The 16898-nt window shown below is 51.6% G+C and overlaps 1 protein-coding gene across 1 annotated transcript in view; it reads right to left on the bottom strand.

Annotated features, from left to right (window-relative positions):
- Nucleotides 1-16898, bottom strand: part of ZAN (zonadhesin) — a 62182-nt gene that overhangs the window by 3671 nt on the left and 41613 nt on the right. Inside the window, exons 34-42 of the mRNA XM_054496406.2 lie at nucleotides 14612-14916; nucleotides 9169-9380; nucleotides 7862-8006; nucleotides 5864-6111; nucleotides 4651-4780; nucleotides 2900-3071; nucleotides 1838-2020; nucleotides 1446-1585; nucleotides 2-201 (exon numbers count right to left, since the gene is read on the bottom strand). Of these exons, the coding sequence (XP_054352381.1) occupies nucleotides 2-201; nucleotides 1446-1585; nucleotides 1838-2020; nucleotides 2900-3071; nucleotides 4651-4780; nucleotides 5864-6111; nucleotides 7862-8006; nucleotides 9169-9380; nucleotides 14612-14916 (1735 nt within the window). The remainder of the gene's footprint in view (nucleotide 1; nucleotides 202-1445; nucleotides 1586-1837; nucleotides 2021-2899; nucleotides 3072-4650; nucleotides 4781-5863; nucleotides 6112-7861; nucleotides 8007-9168; nucleotides 9381-14611; nucleotides 14917-16898) is intronic.

The raw sequence follows: 16898 nt of genomic DNA, 5'->3' as shown, positions 1-16898 counted from the left end.
CCTGGTAGTAGATGCCATTGCTGGTGCAGCCACAGTCAGCCAGGGGGAGGCTCTGGGTGCCGCTGTAGGCATAGCCTGGGATGCTGGCGCAGCCTTCCACGCAGGGGCCCTCGCAGTCCCCAGGGTCCGCCAGGTTGGCACAGGATGCTGGGCAGGGTGTCATACAGCTCTGATACATGGTACCTGCTGGACACTCCATGGCTGCGGGGACAGTCATGGTCAGAAACTGGCTGGGGCTGGGCAGGCCAAACAGGGGCAAGGTCACCAGATAAAACTCAGAGTAGGCTGGGCACAGTGGCTCACACCTGTAATCTCAGCACTTTGGGAAGATGAGGCAGGTGGATCACCTGAAGTCAGGAGTTCAAGTCCAGCCTGGCCAACATGGTGAAACCCCATCTCTGCTAAAAATACAAAAATGAACCGGGCGTGGTGGCAGGCACGTGTAATCCCAGCTACTCGGGAGGCTGAGACAAGAGAATCGCTTGAACCCTGGAGGCGGAGGTTGCAGTGAGCCGAGATCGCGCCACTGCACTCCAGCCTGGGCAACAAAGAGCGAAACTCCGTCTCAAACAACAACAACAACAACAAAAACACTCAGAGTTGCTTATAGGCAGGAAGCCAGAACGTGTTGCAGCTTCATCTAGGGTCTTTTTTTCATTTTTTATTTTTTTTTAGAGATGGAGTCACTCTGTTGCCCAGACTGGAGTGCCCAGGCTGGTGTGATCATGGCTCACTGCAGCCTCCAACTCCTGGGTTCCAGTGATCCTCCCACCTCAGCCTCCCTGGTGACTGGAGCTACAGGCACGCACCACCACACCCGGCTAATTTGTTAAAATTTTTATAGAGATGGGGTCTCACTGGTTCCCCAGGCTGGCCTCAAACTCTTGGCTTCGACTGATCCTCCTGCCTCAGCCTCCCATAGTGGTGGGACTACAGGTATGAGCTACCATGTCCAGCCTGTCTAGGCTTTTCTTTTTTTAATTTCTTTCTTTCTTTTTTTTTTTTTTTTGAGATAGGATGTTGCTCTGTTGCCCAGGCTGGAGTGTGGTGGTGCAGTCATGGTTCACTGCAGCCTGGCTGGAACTCCTGGGCTCAAGCCATCCTCCAGCCTCAGCCTCCCAAAGCAGTGGGATTACAGGCGTGAACCACCACGCCCAGCCCATCCAGGGTCTGCAACATTAGAGCATTTGAAGGAACTGGTTGAGCGAAGGTGGACCTTGGCAGGAAGGAGCGGGATGTGGGATGGGGTTGGGAGGCTCCCAGGCAGGGGCAGAGAAGAAGCCAGGCTGCCGGTTGTGCTGACTTGGACCTGGAACTAAGACAGAAATTCGAGGGATGCTGGGACTAAGACAGAAAGCCCGAGATGAGGCAACGGTGGGAAGGGCGTTCAGCAGAAGTGGACAGCAGAGGGGTCGGGGCCAGCATGGGGAGGGGCAATGCCTCACCGCAGAGGGTGCGGTCCCGCCAGACAGCCAGGGCAGCGCCCGCCTCCTGGCAGAGGATGGCGTACCCGCTGAGGACCTGGCAACGCAGCTCCTCTTGCTCTCTTGGGTCCTGAGCAGAGCACAGATCCATCATGCAGTGCCTGGTGCAGAGATGGGGCAGGAAGAGCACAGTCAGAGTTTGGGGAGGGGAGGAGACCCACCCCTGCAGAAGAGAGCCTGGAACCCCAAACAGAAAGACATCAGTCGGTGTCCAGGGAGGGTCACAAGGAAGTTAGGCCCCAGGCAGAACGGAGGAGTGAACCACACAGAGCTTGGGTCAAGGCAGGAGGCCCCAGGGAAAGACCAGAGCAGGCACCTGGGCCCCTCCCACAAGTCCTGGGCCCATGACTCACTCCTGGAAGGGCTCTGGGGCCACCATCTGGTGACAGGCAGCAAAGGGGCCCTGGGGGTCTGCCAGCACCCTACAGGCCTGGGTGCTATTGCTCGCCATCTGCTCCGGGCTACATTCGGACACGTGGAGGCCCGCGCAGAGGCCCAGCTCCGCCCGTTGTCCCTCCTCCTCTGCTGGTATAGCCCTGCAGTAGAGACAGCCACGGGGCCAGGTGAGGCCCCAAGGAAGGTGAAGTGGGGGAAGAAGAAGAAGAACTGATTAGCCGGGCGTGGTGATGGCTGCCTGGAGTCCCAGCTACCCGGGAGGCTGAGGCAGGAGGATGACTTGAGCCCAGGAGGTGGAAACTGCAGTGAGCCAAGATCACGCCACTGCACTCCAGCCTGGGTAACAGAGCAAGACCCGGTCTCTAAAAAATATATTTAAAAAAAAGAAATAAGAACTACTGGGGCTGGGTGTGGTGGCTCATGCCTGTAATCCCAGCACTTTGGGAGGCCAAGGTGGGCGGATCCCTTGAGGTCAGGAGTTCGAGACCACTATGGCCAACATGGTGAAACCCCGTCTCTACTAAAAATACGAACATTAGCCGAGTGTGGTGGCGCATGCCTGTAGTCCCAGCTACTTGGGAGGCTGAGGCAGGAGAATCGTTTGAAACTGGGAGGCAGGGGTTGCAGTGAGCTGAGATCACACCACTGCGCTCCAGCCTGGGTGACAGAGGAAGAAGAAGGAAAAGAAGGAGGAGGAGAAAAAGAAGAAGGAGGAGGAAGAGAAGGAGGAGGAGGAGGAGAAGGAGGAGGAAGAGGAGGAGGAGGAAAGAAGGAAGAAGGAAGAAGGAAAAATAACTGGGAAGGCAGGCTGAGGGCAGGGCGGGGGCACAGAGAGAGATTTCCATTGAGCGGGAGCCCCCAGAGTCAGATGAGAGGGAATGACGGAATTGGGAGGATCCAGGCCTCTCTGCACCCTCTCCCTGGAGTTTCATCCTCTCCTGAGGACAGGAGGGCTAACGGCCACTATGCACAGACACCGTTGTTCACCTCCCCAGCCTCATCCCTTCCAGGCCATGCACCTGGGGAAGCGGAGGAGTGCATCCTCAGTCTTCACCTCCCAGCTGTTGCCAAAGGTGTTGAGGTTCTGGGTCAGGGCGCCACTGGGCAGCATCATGTCATTCTTGCGGTTCTCGTCGTAGTTTCCGCACAGGCCACGCACGAGCCCCTCGTACATGCTGGGTAGGGAGATCACTGCAGGAGGAAGGGGGCCCCCAGAAGTGAGACTCCTCACTCTTTTTTTTTTTTTTTTTAAAGACAGAGTCGCTCTGTTGCCCAGGCTGGAGTGCAGTGGTGTTATCTTGGCTCACTGAAACCTCTGCCTCCCAGTTTCAAGCGATTCTCATGCCTCAGCCTCCCGAGTAGCTGGGACTACAGGCACGCACCACCATGCCTGGCTAATTTTTGTATTTTTAGTAAAGACAGTGTTTCATCACGTTGGCCAAACTGGTCTAGAACTCTGACCTCAAGTGATCTGCCCGCCTCGGCCTCTCAGAGTGCTGGGATTACAGGCATGAGCCACCGTGCCTAGCCCTCACTCTTTTTTTTTTTTTTTTTTTGAGATGGAGTCTCGCTCCGTTGCCTAGGCTGGAGTGCAGTGGCGTGATCTCCGTTCACTGCAAGCTCCGCCTCCCAGGTTCACTCCATTCTCCTGCCTCAGCCTCCCAAGTAGCTGGGACTACAGGCGCCCGCCAACACGCCCGGCTAATTTTTTGTATTTTTAGTAGAGACAGGGTCTCACCGTGTTAGCCAGGATAGTCTCGATCTCCTGACCTCATGATCCGCCTGCCTCGGCCTCCCAAAGTGCTAGGATTACAAGCGCGAGCCAGCGCGCCCGGCCTTAATTAACTTTTCTTTAAAGTAGGGTCTTGCTCTGTTGCCCAGTCTGGAGTACAGTGGCTCAATCATGGCTCACTGCACCCTCCAACTTCTGGGCTCAAGCGATCCTCTCTCCTCGGCCTTTCCAGCAGCTGGGACTACAGGTGTGCACCACCACATCCAGCTAATTTTTTATTTTTATTTTCTGTAGAGATGGGATCTTGCTATGTTGCCCAGGCTGGTCTCAAATGCCTGGCCTCAAGTGATCCTCCCATCTCAGCCTCTCCAGTTCCAGAAGCTGGGATTACAGGCATGCACCATCACACCTGTCTCATTTAAAACATTTTTTTTTTTTTTGAGATGGAGTTTTGCTCTTGTCACCCAGGCTGGAGTGCAGTGGCACGATCTCAGCTCGCTGCAACCTCCGCCTCCCACATTCAAGTGATTCTCCTGCCTCAGCCTCCCAAGTAGCTGGGATTACAAGCGCCCACCACCACACCCAGCTAATTTTTGTATTTTTAGTAGAGATGGGGTTTCGCCATGTTGGCCAGGCTGGTCTTGAACTCCTGACCTTAGGTGATCCACCTGCCTCAGCCTCCCAAAGTGCTGAGATTACAGGCGTGAGCCACCGTGCATGGACTTTAAAATTTTTTTTGTAGAGACAGGGGTCTCACTATGTTCCCCAGGCTGGTCTTGAGCTTCTGACCTCAAGCGATCCTCCTGCCTCAGCTTCCCAGAGTGCTGGGATTACTGGCCGGTGCCACAGCACCCAGCCAAGACTCTGCCCTCTGCTCTCCACCTGGTCTCACCCCACCTCCTCCTGGTCCTCATCTGGAGCTGGGTGCTCCACTACCGGGCCGAGTCTGCTCACCAGGATTTGCCTGTCTTAGATAGGATTTTCCCTCCCACTTCCCAGAAATGGCCCTTTTGCTCTTCTTTCCCCTGTCTCCAGTACCTGCATTTTTCCTTCCACCGAAGCTGACGACCAGCTCAAAGTCAGTGACCAGGTAGAGCCGTTGGCCCCGCAGGGTGACCCGCAGGTGCTCATTCGGCCTGTAGGGGACGGCCATCTTCTGGTTGTTGACCTAAAGAGGGAAGACAGGAGCCACAGACAGGGCTGAATCCTCCTGACCTGCTGCCATATCCTGGCTGGGCTCCGCTTTTCCCAGTCATCTCCATACGTCTCCGTGCAGAGAGTGGAATAAGATACCCCAATGGGCTTTGCTATTCACGTGGCAGAGGCCTCTGTGAGGTCCGCCCCCTTCCCAGCCCAAGTCCTTCCTTGCAAAAAAATTGACGCAGTGAGGCCGGGCACGGTGGCTCATGCCTGTAATCCCAGCACTTTGGGAGGCCGAGTCGGGCGGATCACTTGAGGTCAGGAGTTCCAGACCAGCCTGGCCAACATGGGGAAACACGTCTCTACTAAAAATACAAAAATTAGCCGGACATGGTGGTGTACACCTGTAATCCCAGCTACTAGGGAGGTTGAGGCAGGAGAATCACTTGAATCTGGGAGGTGGAGGTTGCAGTGAGCCGAGATGGTGCCACTGCACTCCAGCATGGGCGACAGAGCAAGACTCTGTCTCAAAAAATAAAAATACATTGGTATAGTGGATGCCATTGTTTCTTCAGCCCAGGATTGACCTTCACACGCTTCATGCTCTGTCCTCCTCCTCCTCTTCTCTTCCTCTTGTCTCTTGCCAGCCTCTGCCACCTCCCCACATGAAGTGAGCTTGTTGCTGAATTTGTTTTTGGTTTTGAGACAGTTTCTGTCACCCAGGCTAAAGTGCAGTGGCAAGATCTTGGCTCACTGCAGCCTCAAACTCCTGGGCTCAAGTGATCCTCCAGCCTAAGCCTGCCCAATAGCTGGAACGACAGGTGTGCACCCCCATATCCAGCTCATTTTAAATTTTTTGCAGAGATGTGGGGGTCTTGCTATGTTGCCCAGGCTGGTCTTGAACTCCTGGGCTCAGGTGATCCTCCTGTCTTAGCCTCCTGAGTAGTGAGATTACAGGCGTGAACCACTGCATCCTGCTGACTCTGATTTTACAACCAGCCCACCCCTGCCACAAACATCCCAGGGAACAGGGATCCCTGACTTCTACTCCAGGTGGCCTACCTGGTCCAGCTGCCTCCCCACACCCACCAGGCCCTGGCCCAGCTCTTACCACAAGCTCCAGACCAGCTTGGAGCTGCACTTTATAGCCATAGACGGTGGTAATCACTTCCCGCAAGAAGATGGAGCTCCTGGGCGGATCCATCTTGTTGCGTCCTTCCACGAGGAGGGGCTCCACCCCCTCAGGCAGTACGTCCACAGTCTTGATCAGAACATACGTCATGCGGCCTTGGAAGCGGTAGCTGAAGCCATCAAATGTGAGGTAACGGGGGTCCCCATAGACTGAGCATTGTTCAGACTCTGCCAAGAAGTCAAACAGTGAGAAGGGGCCGGGCGCAGTGGCTCACGCCTGTAATCCCAGGACTTTGGGAGGCCAAGGCGGGTGGATGACCTGAGGTCAGGAGTTTGAGACCAGCCTGGCCAACATGGCGAAATCCCGTCTCTACTAAAAATACAAAAATTAGCCGGGTGTGGTGGTGCGTGCCTGTAATCCCAGCTACTTGGTAGGCTGAGGCAAGAGAATTGCTTGAACCCGGGAGGCGGAGGTTGCAGTGAGCGCCAAGATCGCGCCACTGCACTCCAGCCTGGGCGACAGAGTGAGACACCATCTCAAAAAAACAAAAAACAAAACAAAAGACTGAGAAGGGACCCTGCCCAGGTGTGACGGTCCCCAGAGTCCCTCCCCCACGGTGACATCCCCTGTGGCCACCCTCTTAGGCTCAGGCTCCCTGGATCCTTTCTTTTCTCTTTTTTATTTTCTTTTTCTTTTTTTGAGACAGGGTCTTATTCTGTCGCCCAGACTGGAGTGCAAGTAACACAATCATAGCTCACTGCAGCGTCCAACTCCTGGTCTCAAGCGATCCTCCTGCCTCAGCCTCCTGAGTAGCTGGGACTTCAGGTGCACATCACCTGCTAATTTTTTTTCTGTTTTTTAGAAATGGGGGCCACTCTACATTGCCCAGGCTGGCCTTGAACTCCTGGCCTCAAGAAGTCCTCCCACCTTGGCCTCCCAAAATCCAAAGTGCTGAGATTACAGGCATAAGCCACCAAGCCTGGTACCTAGACTTTTTTTTTCAATACCTACCGACATTCAATTAGAGGCCCTTTATTATTATTATTATTTTTTTTTTTGAGACAGGGTCTCACTCTGTGTCCCAGGCTGGAGTGCAGTGGTGCAATCATAGCTCACTGCAGCCTCAAACTCCTGAGCTCAAGCAATTCTCCTGCCTCAGTCTCCTGAGTAGCTGCGACTACAGACACAAGCCACTACACCTAACTATTTTTTTAAAATTTTAAAATTTTTTGTAGGGACAGGGTCTTCCTGTGTTGGCCAGGCTGGTGTTAAATTCCTGGGCTGAAGTGACTTTTCCACCTCTGCCGCCCAAGTACTGGGATTACAGGCATGAACCACCATGCCCAGTCTCCCTGGATCCTTGATCTTCAATTTTCTCTCTCTCCTGGCCTGATTAAAAACCATAAGGGGCCGGGCACAGTGGCTGATGCCTGTAATCCCAACACTTTAGGAGGCCGAGGCAGGAGGAACACTTGAGCCCATGAGTTCAAGCCCATCCTGGGCAACATAGCAAGACCCCATCTCTAGAAAAAAAATAGCAAAATTGGCTGGGTGTGGTGGTCCATGCCTGTAGTCCCAGTTACTTGGGAGGCTGAGATGTGAGGATCACATGATTCCAGGCATTTGAGGTTGCAGCGACCTATATGATGGTGCCAGTGCACTCCAGCCTGGGCAACAGAGCAAGATCCTGTCTCAAAAAACAAACAAACAAGAAAATGAAAACCTTGGAGGATCTCCTTGACCAGTCCTCTCTTTTTGCCCTACAGGTGGAGGGTCCCAGAGGGGATCGGGACCTGGCACATGGCCACAGAATTGTCAAGAGCCAGACTGGAGGCCAGGCCTCCTGATCCAGTCGCCCACCCCAACCCCTGACTGTGCTGAGGTTCAGGCTAAGCCCCTTCCCACCCTGCCTCTTCCTCCACCTCAGCCCTGGCCCCAAGTGCTCCCCTCTCCAACCTCCCCAGTCGCTCCCCTTACTGTCTGAGACACAGTTGCTGTTGCTGTTGTCAGAACTGAGCTGGCAGTGGGACCCAGGGGGGCATCGGAAGTCCCCGCACTGAATGGCTCCTCCTGTGCAGACACACTTCTCCGTGCAACCACTGGAGACCCAGCTCTTGCCCAGCTGTAGAAGTCATAGGAAGAGAAAGAGAGTGAGGAGGGGGCTGGGCGCAGTGGCTCACGCCTGTAATCCCAGCACTTTGGGAGGCCAAGAAGGGTGGATCACCTGCGGTCAGGAGTTTGTGATGAGCCTGGCCAACATGGTGAAACCCCATCTCTACTAAAAATACAAAAATTAGCCAGGTGTGGTGGCACACACCTGTAATCCCAGCTACTCGAGAGGCTGAGGCAGGAGAATTGCTTGAACCCAGAAGGCAAAGGTTGCAGTGAGCCAAGATCGCGCCACTGCACTACAGCCTGGGCAACCGAGTGAGACTCTGTCTCAAAAAAAAAAAAAAAAAGAGTGAAGAGGGAAGGGCCAGTTCTCCTTCCTCTTGCCCCAGCAGCCTGGCCCACCATCTAAATGGCTTAATTAATGCTGGCCAGAGGCAGCCACAGTGTCATTTGGACATCCAAAAGACAACTGTGCGGGCCAAGTGTGGTGGCTCACACCTGTAATCTTAGTACTTTGGGAGGCCAAGGCAGACAGATCACTTGAGGTCAGGAGTTCGAGACCAGCCTGGCCAACATAGTGAAACCCCATCTCTACTAAAAATACAAAAATTAGCAGGGTGTGGTGGCGCTTGCCTGTAATCCCAGCTACACAGGAGACTGAGGCAGGAGAATGGCTTGAACCCAGGAGGCAGAGACTGCAGTGAGCAGAGATTATGCCACTATACTCTAGCCTGCTGGATAATAGAGGGAGACTCCGTCTCAAAAAAAAAAAAAAAAAAAAAGGCACTGTGTTTGTGCTTGGTGTCTTACATATGTTGTGCAGGAGGTACTACTGAACCCATTTTACAGACGAGGAAACAGAGATAACAGAGGTCATCTGACTCATCAGTGGCACCATCAGGATTCAATCCTAGGTTAGCCTGAAATGAGCCCATGGTCTTTCCACCATACCATGCCATGTGCTGCTTGTTTGGATTCCTCAGATCCAAAACCCAAACCATGCGCCATCAGCCCAGACCTGGCTGGAGATCAATGTGCCACTCACACCAGCCTTCACACCCCCGGGCCAGCTGTAAAGTCATGGGTATCCCAGGCTGAGAGAGACGGAGAAAAGGAGGAAGCACCGCCCTCAAGCTGTGTTGCCTCCAGTCCCATTTTCCATGCCCACTCACAGGGATGGAGCCACCATGGGTATCCTTGCAGCCGCACTGACTTCTGGGGACACACTTGTCTTCACTCAGCACATAGCCGGGCTGACAGATGCAGCCCTCAGCGCAGGCAGAGGGGACTTTGGCGCCCTCACACTGGCCATCCAGGTCCCAGCAGGAGGGTGAGCAGGAGGGAAGGCAGCTGGTGTAGCTGCTGTAGGCAGGGCATTCCAGAGCTGTGGGTGAAGGAGACAGTGGGTCAGTGGAGAGGGTCACAGGGGGCCAAGGTGGGCAGGAGCTGTACAAACCAGGCTATGGGTGGATGACCAACAAGGCTTGGGGAGCTTTTTTTGTTCTTTTGTTATTCATTCAGCAAACATTTACTAAGTATGGGTTGCGTGCCAGGCTTTGGGGGAAAGAAAGGAAAAAGCGGCTGGGCATGGTGGCTCACACCTGTAATCCCAGCACTTTGGGAGGCTGAGGTGCGTGGATCATGAGGTCAGGAGATCGAGACCATCCTGGCCATCATGGTGAAACCCAGTCTCTACTAAAAATACAACAATTAGCCAGGCTTGGTGGTGGGCGCCTGTAGTCCCAGCTACTCAGGAGGCTGAGGCAGGAGAATCACTTGAACCTGGGAGGCGGAGGTCGCAGTGAGCCAAGATCACACCACGGCACTCCAGTCTGGGTGACAGAGTGAGACTCGGTCTCAAAAAAAAAAAAAAAGGAACAACAATAGCTCTCCCAAGTCAGCGTGAAGGACGGTGCTCAAACAGCAACTGCAGCAGGACCTTGATGTGTATGATCAGTAGGTGTGTTGACAGGCAGGAGCATACAAGGCATGATGGAGGCACACAGCAGGGAGGTATTAATTCTGTTGGGGGAGTTAAAAAAAGGCCCTTAAGCAAAAATAGTGTCAACAAATGGAAATGCATACCATGTTCATGGATAAGAAGGTTCAACAACATGGTGATGTTAGTTCTGCCTCAGTGAATGTACACATTTAATGTGATCTCAATATGCGGGGGACGGGCGGGGACGGAGTCTCTCTCTGATGCCCAGGAACGATCTTGGCTCATTGCAGCCTCTGCCTCCCTGGTTCCAGAGATTCTCCTACTTCAGCCTCCCAGGTAGCTGGGATTACAGGCTTGTGCCACCATGCCTGGCTAATTTTTGTATTTTTAGTAGAGATGGGGTTTCACCATGTTGGCCAGGCTGGTCTCAAACTCCTGACCTCAGGTGATCCTCCCACCTCGGCCTCCCAAAGTGCTGGGATTACAGGCGTGAGCCACCACACCCAGCCACCAAAAGTATTTTATATGTGTGTGTGCTTTTAATAGGACAAAATGATTTCAAAGTTGAGCTGAAGACATAAGCAAACCAGAAAAGCCAGGAACTCCCTAAAAAAAAGAGCCATCAGTAGTGAACACCCTCCATAAGTCAATGTTTATTTTATTTTATTTTATTTATTCATTTATTTATTTTTTTGAGACAGAGTTTCGCTCTTTTCGCCCTGGCTGGAGTGCAATGGCACAATCTCAGCTCACTGCAACCTCCACCTCCCAGGTTCAAGCAATTCTCCTGCCTCAGCCTCCTGAGTAGTTGGGATTACAGGCACATACTACCACGCCCAGCTAATTTTTGTATTTTTAGTAGAGATGGGGTTTTGCCATGTTGGCCAGGCTGGTCTCGAACTCCTGACCTCGGCTGATCCGCCCACCTCGGCCTCCCAAAGTGCTGGGATTACAGGCGTAAGCCACTGCACCTAGCCCGAAGATCATTTTAAATTTTCAGTGATTACGACTTTGTGTTACTGCCACATGCAAATACAGATGGACCAACAGAACAGAGGAGAAAGCTCAGATATGGATCCAAATATATATGGGAATTTAGTATATGATAAATTGTGGTATCTCAGTCCCTGGGCAAAGACAGACTAGTCTTTTAATAACGTTGGAACAGCTGGCTAACCTTCTGGAGAAAAACAAAAGCAAAGTTGATTCACCTCATTTTACACATCAGGATAAATCCTCATGGGTCAAAAACTTAAATACACACACACACACACACACACACACAAACCCCACTTAAATATAAAAAAATGAAACCACAAAAGTTCTAGAGGAGGCCGGACACGGTGGTTCATGCCTGTAACCCCAGCAGAGGTTGCAGTGATCCGGGATCGTGCCACTGCAGCCTGGGCCACAGAGCAAGACTCTGTCTCAAACAAACAAAATTTGTAGAGCAAAGAATCAGCAAACTCTTTTGTAGCTTCTGTGGGGCTAGCATTTATAGCTATTGCTCAAGATGCAGAAGACATAAAACAAGATTAATATATTTGACCCCATAAAAATTTTTGTCCTGCTTGGCAGAAAAAAAGAAGTCAAAAGATGAAAACAAAAAGGACTGGAAAACTTTGTGTAACTCAGAGCACTAATAAAGGTCTACTTTCCATGATAGATAAAGGACTTCCATGAAACAGTTCAATAAAGACCAACGACTCAGTAGAAAAATAGTGACTGGATAAGAACAGATAGTTTACAGAAAGGGAAATTCAAAGGGTTCCTAAGTATATGAAAGAATGTCCAATCTCACTTATAATAAAAACTCAAATTAAGACTTGTTATTTTTCATGTCCGGGTGCAGTGGCTCATGCCTGTAATCCTAGCACTTTGGGAGGCTTGGGGCAGGTGGATCACCTGAGGTGAGGAGTTCAAGACCAGCCTGGCCAATATGGTGAAACCCTGTCTCTACCAAAAATACAAAAATTAGCTGGGCGTGGTGGCACATGCCAGTAATCCCAGCTACTCGGAGGCTGAGGCAGGAGAATCACTGGAACCTGGGAGGCAGAGGTTGCAGTGAGCCGAGATCATGCACTCCAGCCTGAGCTACAAACTGAGACTCAAAAAAAAAAAAAAAAAGGATAGCAATGTCAAATAAAAACTCAGGCTTATAGCTTCTTTCGGAAAAAAAACCCAGAGGATCTGGTCACACTGGACCCACGGTGATGCCCAGCAGCTGTGAGGCAGCTGAGCAGCAGCCCCCTTCTGCACGGGACCTGTGTGCTATGTTCACCCTGACCCTTCAGCCAGCTCAGGCTGCTGTGCTCATGTCGCCTCCACTGGCCCTGAGAAGGTCTGCAGCGCCCCCTGCACCTCTGCTTTGCTCCTGGAATGCGAGAGTGCTTTAAAGAAAAATAAACCTTCTTGGCCGGGCGCAGTGGCTCACGCCTGTAATCCCAGCACTTTGGGAGACCAAGATGGGCGGATCACGAGGTCAAGAGATCGAGACCATCCTGGCCAACATGGTGAAATCCTGTCTCTACTAAAAATACAAAAATTAGCTGGGCGTGGTGGTGCGTGCCTGTAGTCCCAGCTACTTGGGAGGCTGAGGCAGGAGAATCGCTTGAACCCAGGAGGTGGAAGTTGTAGTGAGCCAAGGTCGCACCACTGCACTCCAGCCTGGTGACAGAGCGAGACTCTGTCTCAAAAAATATATATAAAATAAAAAAATAAATTAAATGAACCTTCTTATGGAACACTGGCAAAAAAAAAAAAAGATGTTGTTTTTCAATTCTCAGATTGGCAAAACTCCAAAAGCATAGAGCATATAGTTTTCTTGTCTTTTGTTTTTTAAATTTTTTTGTAGAGATGCGGGGGTCTCACTATATTGCCCAGGTTGGTCTCAAACTCCTGGCCTCAAGCAATCCTCCCTTCTTGGACTCCCAAAGTGCTTGGATGACGGGTGTGAGTCACTGCACCCAGCCAAGAATAAAAATTTGAATTTGTTTGTATATGCATAAATAAATGGTCTTGGGAAAAATACTGAGAATTGAACCAGGCCCATGGGGTGAGGGTGGGAGGGAGACCGCACACTGGTATCTTTGTTTGTTTTCTGGGGAGTTTTTTTTTTTTTTTTTTTCTGAGATAGAGTCTCACTCTGTCACCCAGACTTGAGTGCAGTGATGCAGCCATGGCTCACTGCAGCCTCAACCTCCTGGGCTCAAGTGATCCTCTCACCTCAGCCCCCCAAGTAGCTGGGACCACAGGCATGCACCACCATACCCAGCTAGTTTGGTAATTTTTTGTAGAGATTGGGTCTCACTATGTTGCCCAGACTGGTCTCGAACTCCTGGTTCAAGCAATCCACCCACCTCAGCCTCCCAAATTGCTGAGATTACAGGCATGAGCCACCACACCCAACCTACTGGGTATCTTTTAATACTTTAAAAGTATTTTAAAATTTTTAATACTTTATACATTTTTGAATCCTGCAAATGTGTTACATATTAAAAAAACTCTATTGAATTCCTGTTTTAAATTGTAAAAGTTTCTGGCGTTATACAGTAGTGATGGTTGCACAACTTTATCAAGATACTAAAAGATACTTTTTTTTTTTTTTTGAGGTGGAGTGTTGCTCTTGTTGCCCAGGCTGGAGTGCAACGGCGCGATCTCGGCTCACTACAACCTCCACCTCCAGGGTTCAACAATTCTCCTGCCTCAGCCTCCTGAGTAGCTGGGATTACAGGCGCCCACCACCACTCCTGGCTAATTTTTTGTATTTTTAGTAGAGATGGGGTTTCACCATGTTGGCCAGGGTGGTCTCTAACTCCTGACCTCAGGTGATCCACCTGCCTTGGCCTCCCAAACTGCTGGGATTACAGGCATGAGCCACCAGGCCCGGCTTAGACACTTTTAAAAGAGTGAATAGTATGCTATGGGAATAATCTCAATAATTTTGTTTTTTTAAGTAAAATGCTACAGAAGTTTGCCCAGTTGTCTGCTAGGAGGAAAGAAGAAAGGTTTCTGGCCGGCCTGGCCAATATGGTGAAACCCCGTCTCTATTAAAAACACAAAAATTAGCCGGGGTGGGGGCACGCGCCTGTAGTCCCAGCTACTTGGGAGGCTGAGGCAGGAGAATGACTTGAACCCAGGAGGCCCAAGTTGCAGTAAGGTGAGATCATGCCATTGCACTCCAGCCTTGGCAACAGAATGAGACCCTGTATCAATTTTTTTTTTTTTTGAGACGGAGTTTTGCTCCTTTTTGCCCAGGCTGGAGTGCAATGGCACAATCTCGGCTCACTGCGACCTCTGCTTCCTAGGTTCAAGCCATTCTCCTGCTTCAGCCTCCCAAGTAGCTGGGATTACAGGCATGTGCCACCACACCCGGCTAATTTTGTATTTTTAGTAAGATGGGGTTTCACCATGTTGGCCAGGCTGGTCTCAAACTCCTGATCTCAGGTGATCCACCCAACTTGGCCTCCCCAAGTGCTGGGATTATAGGCGTGAGCCACCACACCTAGCAAAAAAAATTTTATATAAATAAATAATTAAAAAATAGTCCTTGTCAAAGAAACAATGAGGGCTGAGTTAGTAACAAACAGGAAGGAGAGTGAGGGAGCTCTCAGGGAAGCAGAGAGGGAAACGGGGTTTGGGAGGGGTTTGGGGTGACAGCAGGGCACACTCACGGCAGAAGCTGCTGTTTCTCCAGAGTGGAGGCTTGAGCCCCTGGCTCTGGCAGGTGGCCCCGAAGGCTTGCAGAGCCTGGCAGAGGGCCTGGTGGAGACCTCCGAACTCACAGAGGGTGTCTGCACAATCCACCAGGAAGGGCGTGAGGTCTACGCGGGAGGCGCACTGGGCCCACACCGGAGCCCGGAGCGCTGCCTCGCACTTTTCCCGCGCCCTGCGGAGGTCGGCCGCCCTGCAGTTTCCACTCAGGTTCTCCTGCTGTTCCGCTGGAATCTGCTGCTCATCCACCGGGAGACTCTGACAACTGGGAAGGGAAAAGAATCAGCCTAGGGACAGCTGTCCCCCTACTATGACACAAATTTATTTTTTTTCTTTAGCGGGAGTCTTGCTCTGTCGCCCAGGCTGGAGTGCAATGCAACAGTCTCAGCTCACTGCAACCTCTGCCTTCCCTCTCGGGTTCAAGCGATTCTCCTGCCTCAGCCTCCCGAGTTGCTGGGACTACAGGCACCCACCACCACGCCCAACCAATTTTTTTTTTTTTTTTTCTGAGACACAGTCTCACACTGTCACCCAGGCTGGAGTGCAGTAGTGCAGTCTTGGCTCACTGAAACCTCCACCTCCCGGGTTCAAGCGATTCTCCTGCCTCAGCCTCCCGAGTAGCCGGGATTACAGCCACCCACCACCACGCCTAGCTAATTTTTGGTTTTGGTTTATCTGGAGACAAGGTCTCACTGTATTGCCCAGGCTGGAGTTCAGTGGTGTGATCTTGGCTCACTGCAACCTCTACGTCTCAGGTTAAAGCGATTCTCCTGCCTTAGCCTTCTGAGTAGCTGGGATAACAGGCACCCACGACCATGACCGGCTAGTTTTTGTATTTTTAATAGAGACGAGGTTTCACCATGTTGGCAAGGCTGGTCTTGAACTGCTGGCCTCAAGTGATCCACCCGCCTCGGCCTCGAAAAGTGCTGAGATATCAGGCCTGAGCCACCACGCCTGGCCCTATGACAATGATCTGGTGCTCCCAAATGACCCAGAGAGACCTCTCAGGGACTCCCCACTCTCCTAACCCCTCTGGTATTCACAGGGAAGCTGGTCTGAGCTCTGGCCAATCTTCCATCAGCCTCCTCTTCTCCCACATTTCCTTTTTTGCTTCCCAATCTGTTGCCCAGTCTGGAGTGCAGTGGCGTGATCAAGACTCACTGCAACTTCAATCTCCTAGGCCCAAGGGATTGTCCCACCTCAGCCTTGTGAGTAGCTGGGACTAACCACACCTGGTTATTTTTCTTTCTTTCTTTTCTTTTCTTTTTTTTTTTTTTTTTTTTTCTGTAGAGATGAGGTCTTGCTATGTTGCCCAGGCTGGTCTCAAACTCCTAGGCTCAAGCAATCCTCCCACATTGGCCTCACAAAGTGTTGGGATTAGAGGCGTGAGCCACTGCACCCAGCTGTTTTTAAACCTTTTAAGACAGCGTCTTGCTCTGTCGTCCAGGCTGGAGTGCAGTGATGCAATCATAGCTCACTGCAGCCTTCAAATCTCGGACTCAACCAATCTTCCTGCTGAAGCCTCCCGAATAGCTGGGACTACAGGCATGTGCCACCACGGCTAGCTAATTTTTGTTTTTAATTTTTTGTAGAGACGGGGTCTTGCTATGTTGCCTAGGCTGGTCTCAAACTCCTGGCCTCAAGTGATCCTCCAGTCTTGGCCTCCCAAAGTGCTGGAATTACAGGCATGAGCCTCTGCTCCTGCTCCTCCTCCAAGGTTTCTAAGTGAGGAAAGGAAGACTTTCACATTTCCTCAAGTGGGTTCTAGCAGCCTTGAGATGGATCAATCACACACATCACCCCAGAATGCCCAGAAGTCATCGCCCTCAAATCACACACACAAAGCAACATTCTGGCCTATAATCCCAGCACTTTGGGAGGCCGAGGCGGGAGGATCATTTGAGCCCAGGAGTTTGAGACCAGCCTGGGCAAACGTGGCAAGACCCTGTCTCTATAAAAAATTTAAAAATTGAAGAAGAAAAAAGGAACATTCTGGTCTTCCTGCCCCAGGTGTGCCCTACAGTCTGGCTCCCTAGCTCATGTTGCTATGAAAAGCTGGAGGGGTGGCCAGGCACAGTGGCTCATGCCTGTAATCCTAGCACTTTGGGAGGCTGAGTGGGGCAGATCACTTGAGGTCAGGAGTTCAAGGCCAGCATGACCAACATGGTGAAACTCCGTCTCTACCTAACATACACAAATTAGCTGGGCGTGGGGCTTGGTGGTGTGCACCTATAATCCCAGCTACTC

The sequence above is a fragment of the Pongo pygmaeus genome, chromosome 6 (genome assembly GCF_028885625.2).
Source record: "Pongo pygmaeus isolate AG05252 chromosome 6, NHGRI_mPonPyg2-v2.0_pri, whole genome shotgun sequence".
Lineage (NCBI taxonomy): Eukaryota > Metazoa > Chordata > Mammalia > Primates > Hominidae > Pongo > Pongo pygmaeus.
Note: the sequence above shows the minus strand (reverse complement) of the source record. Positions and strands in the feature narration are given on the sequence as shown.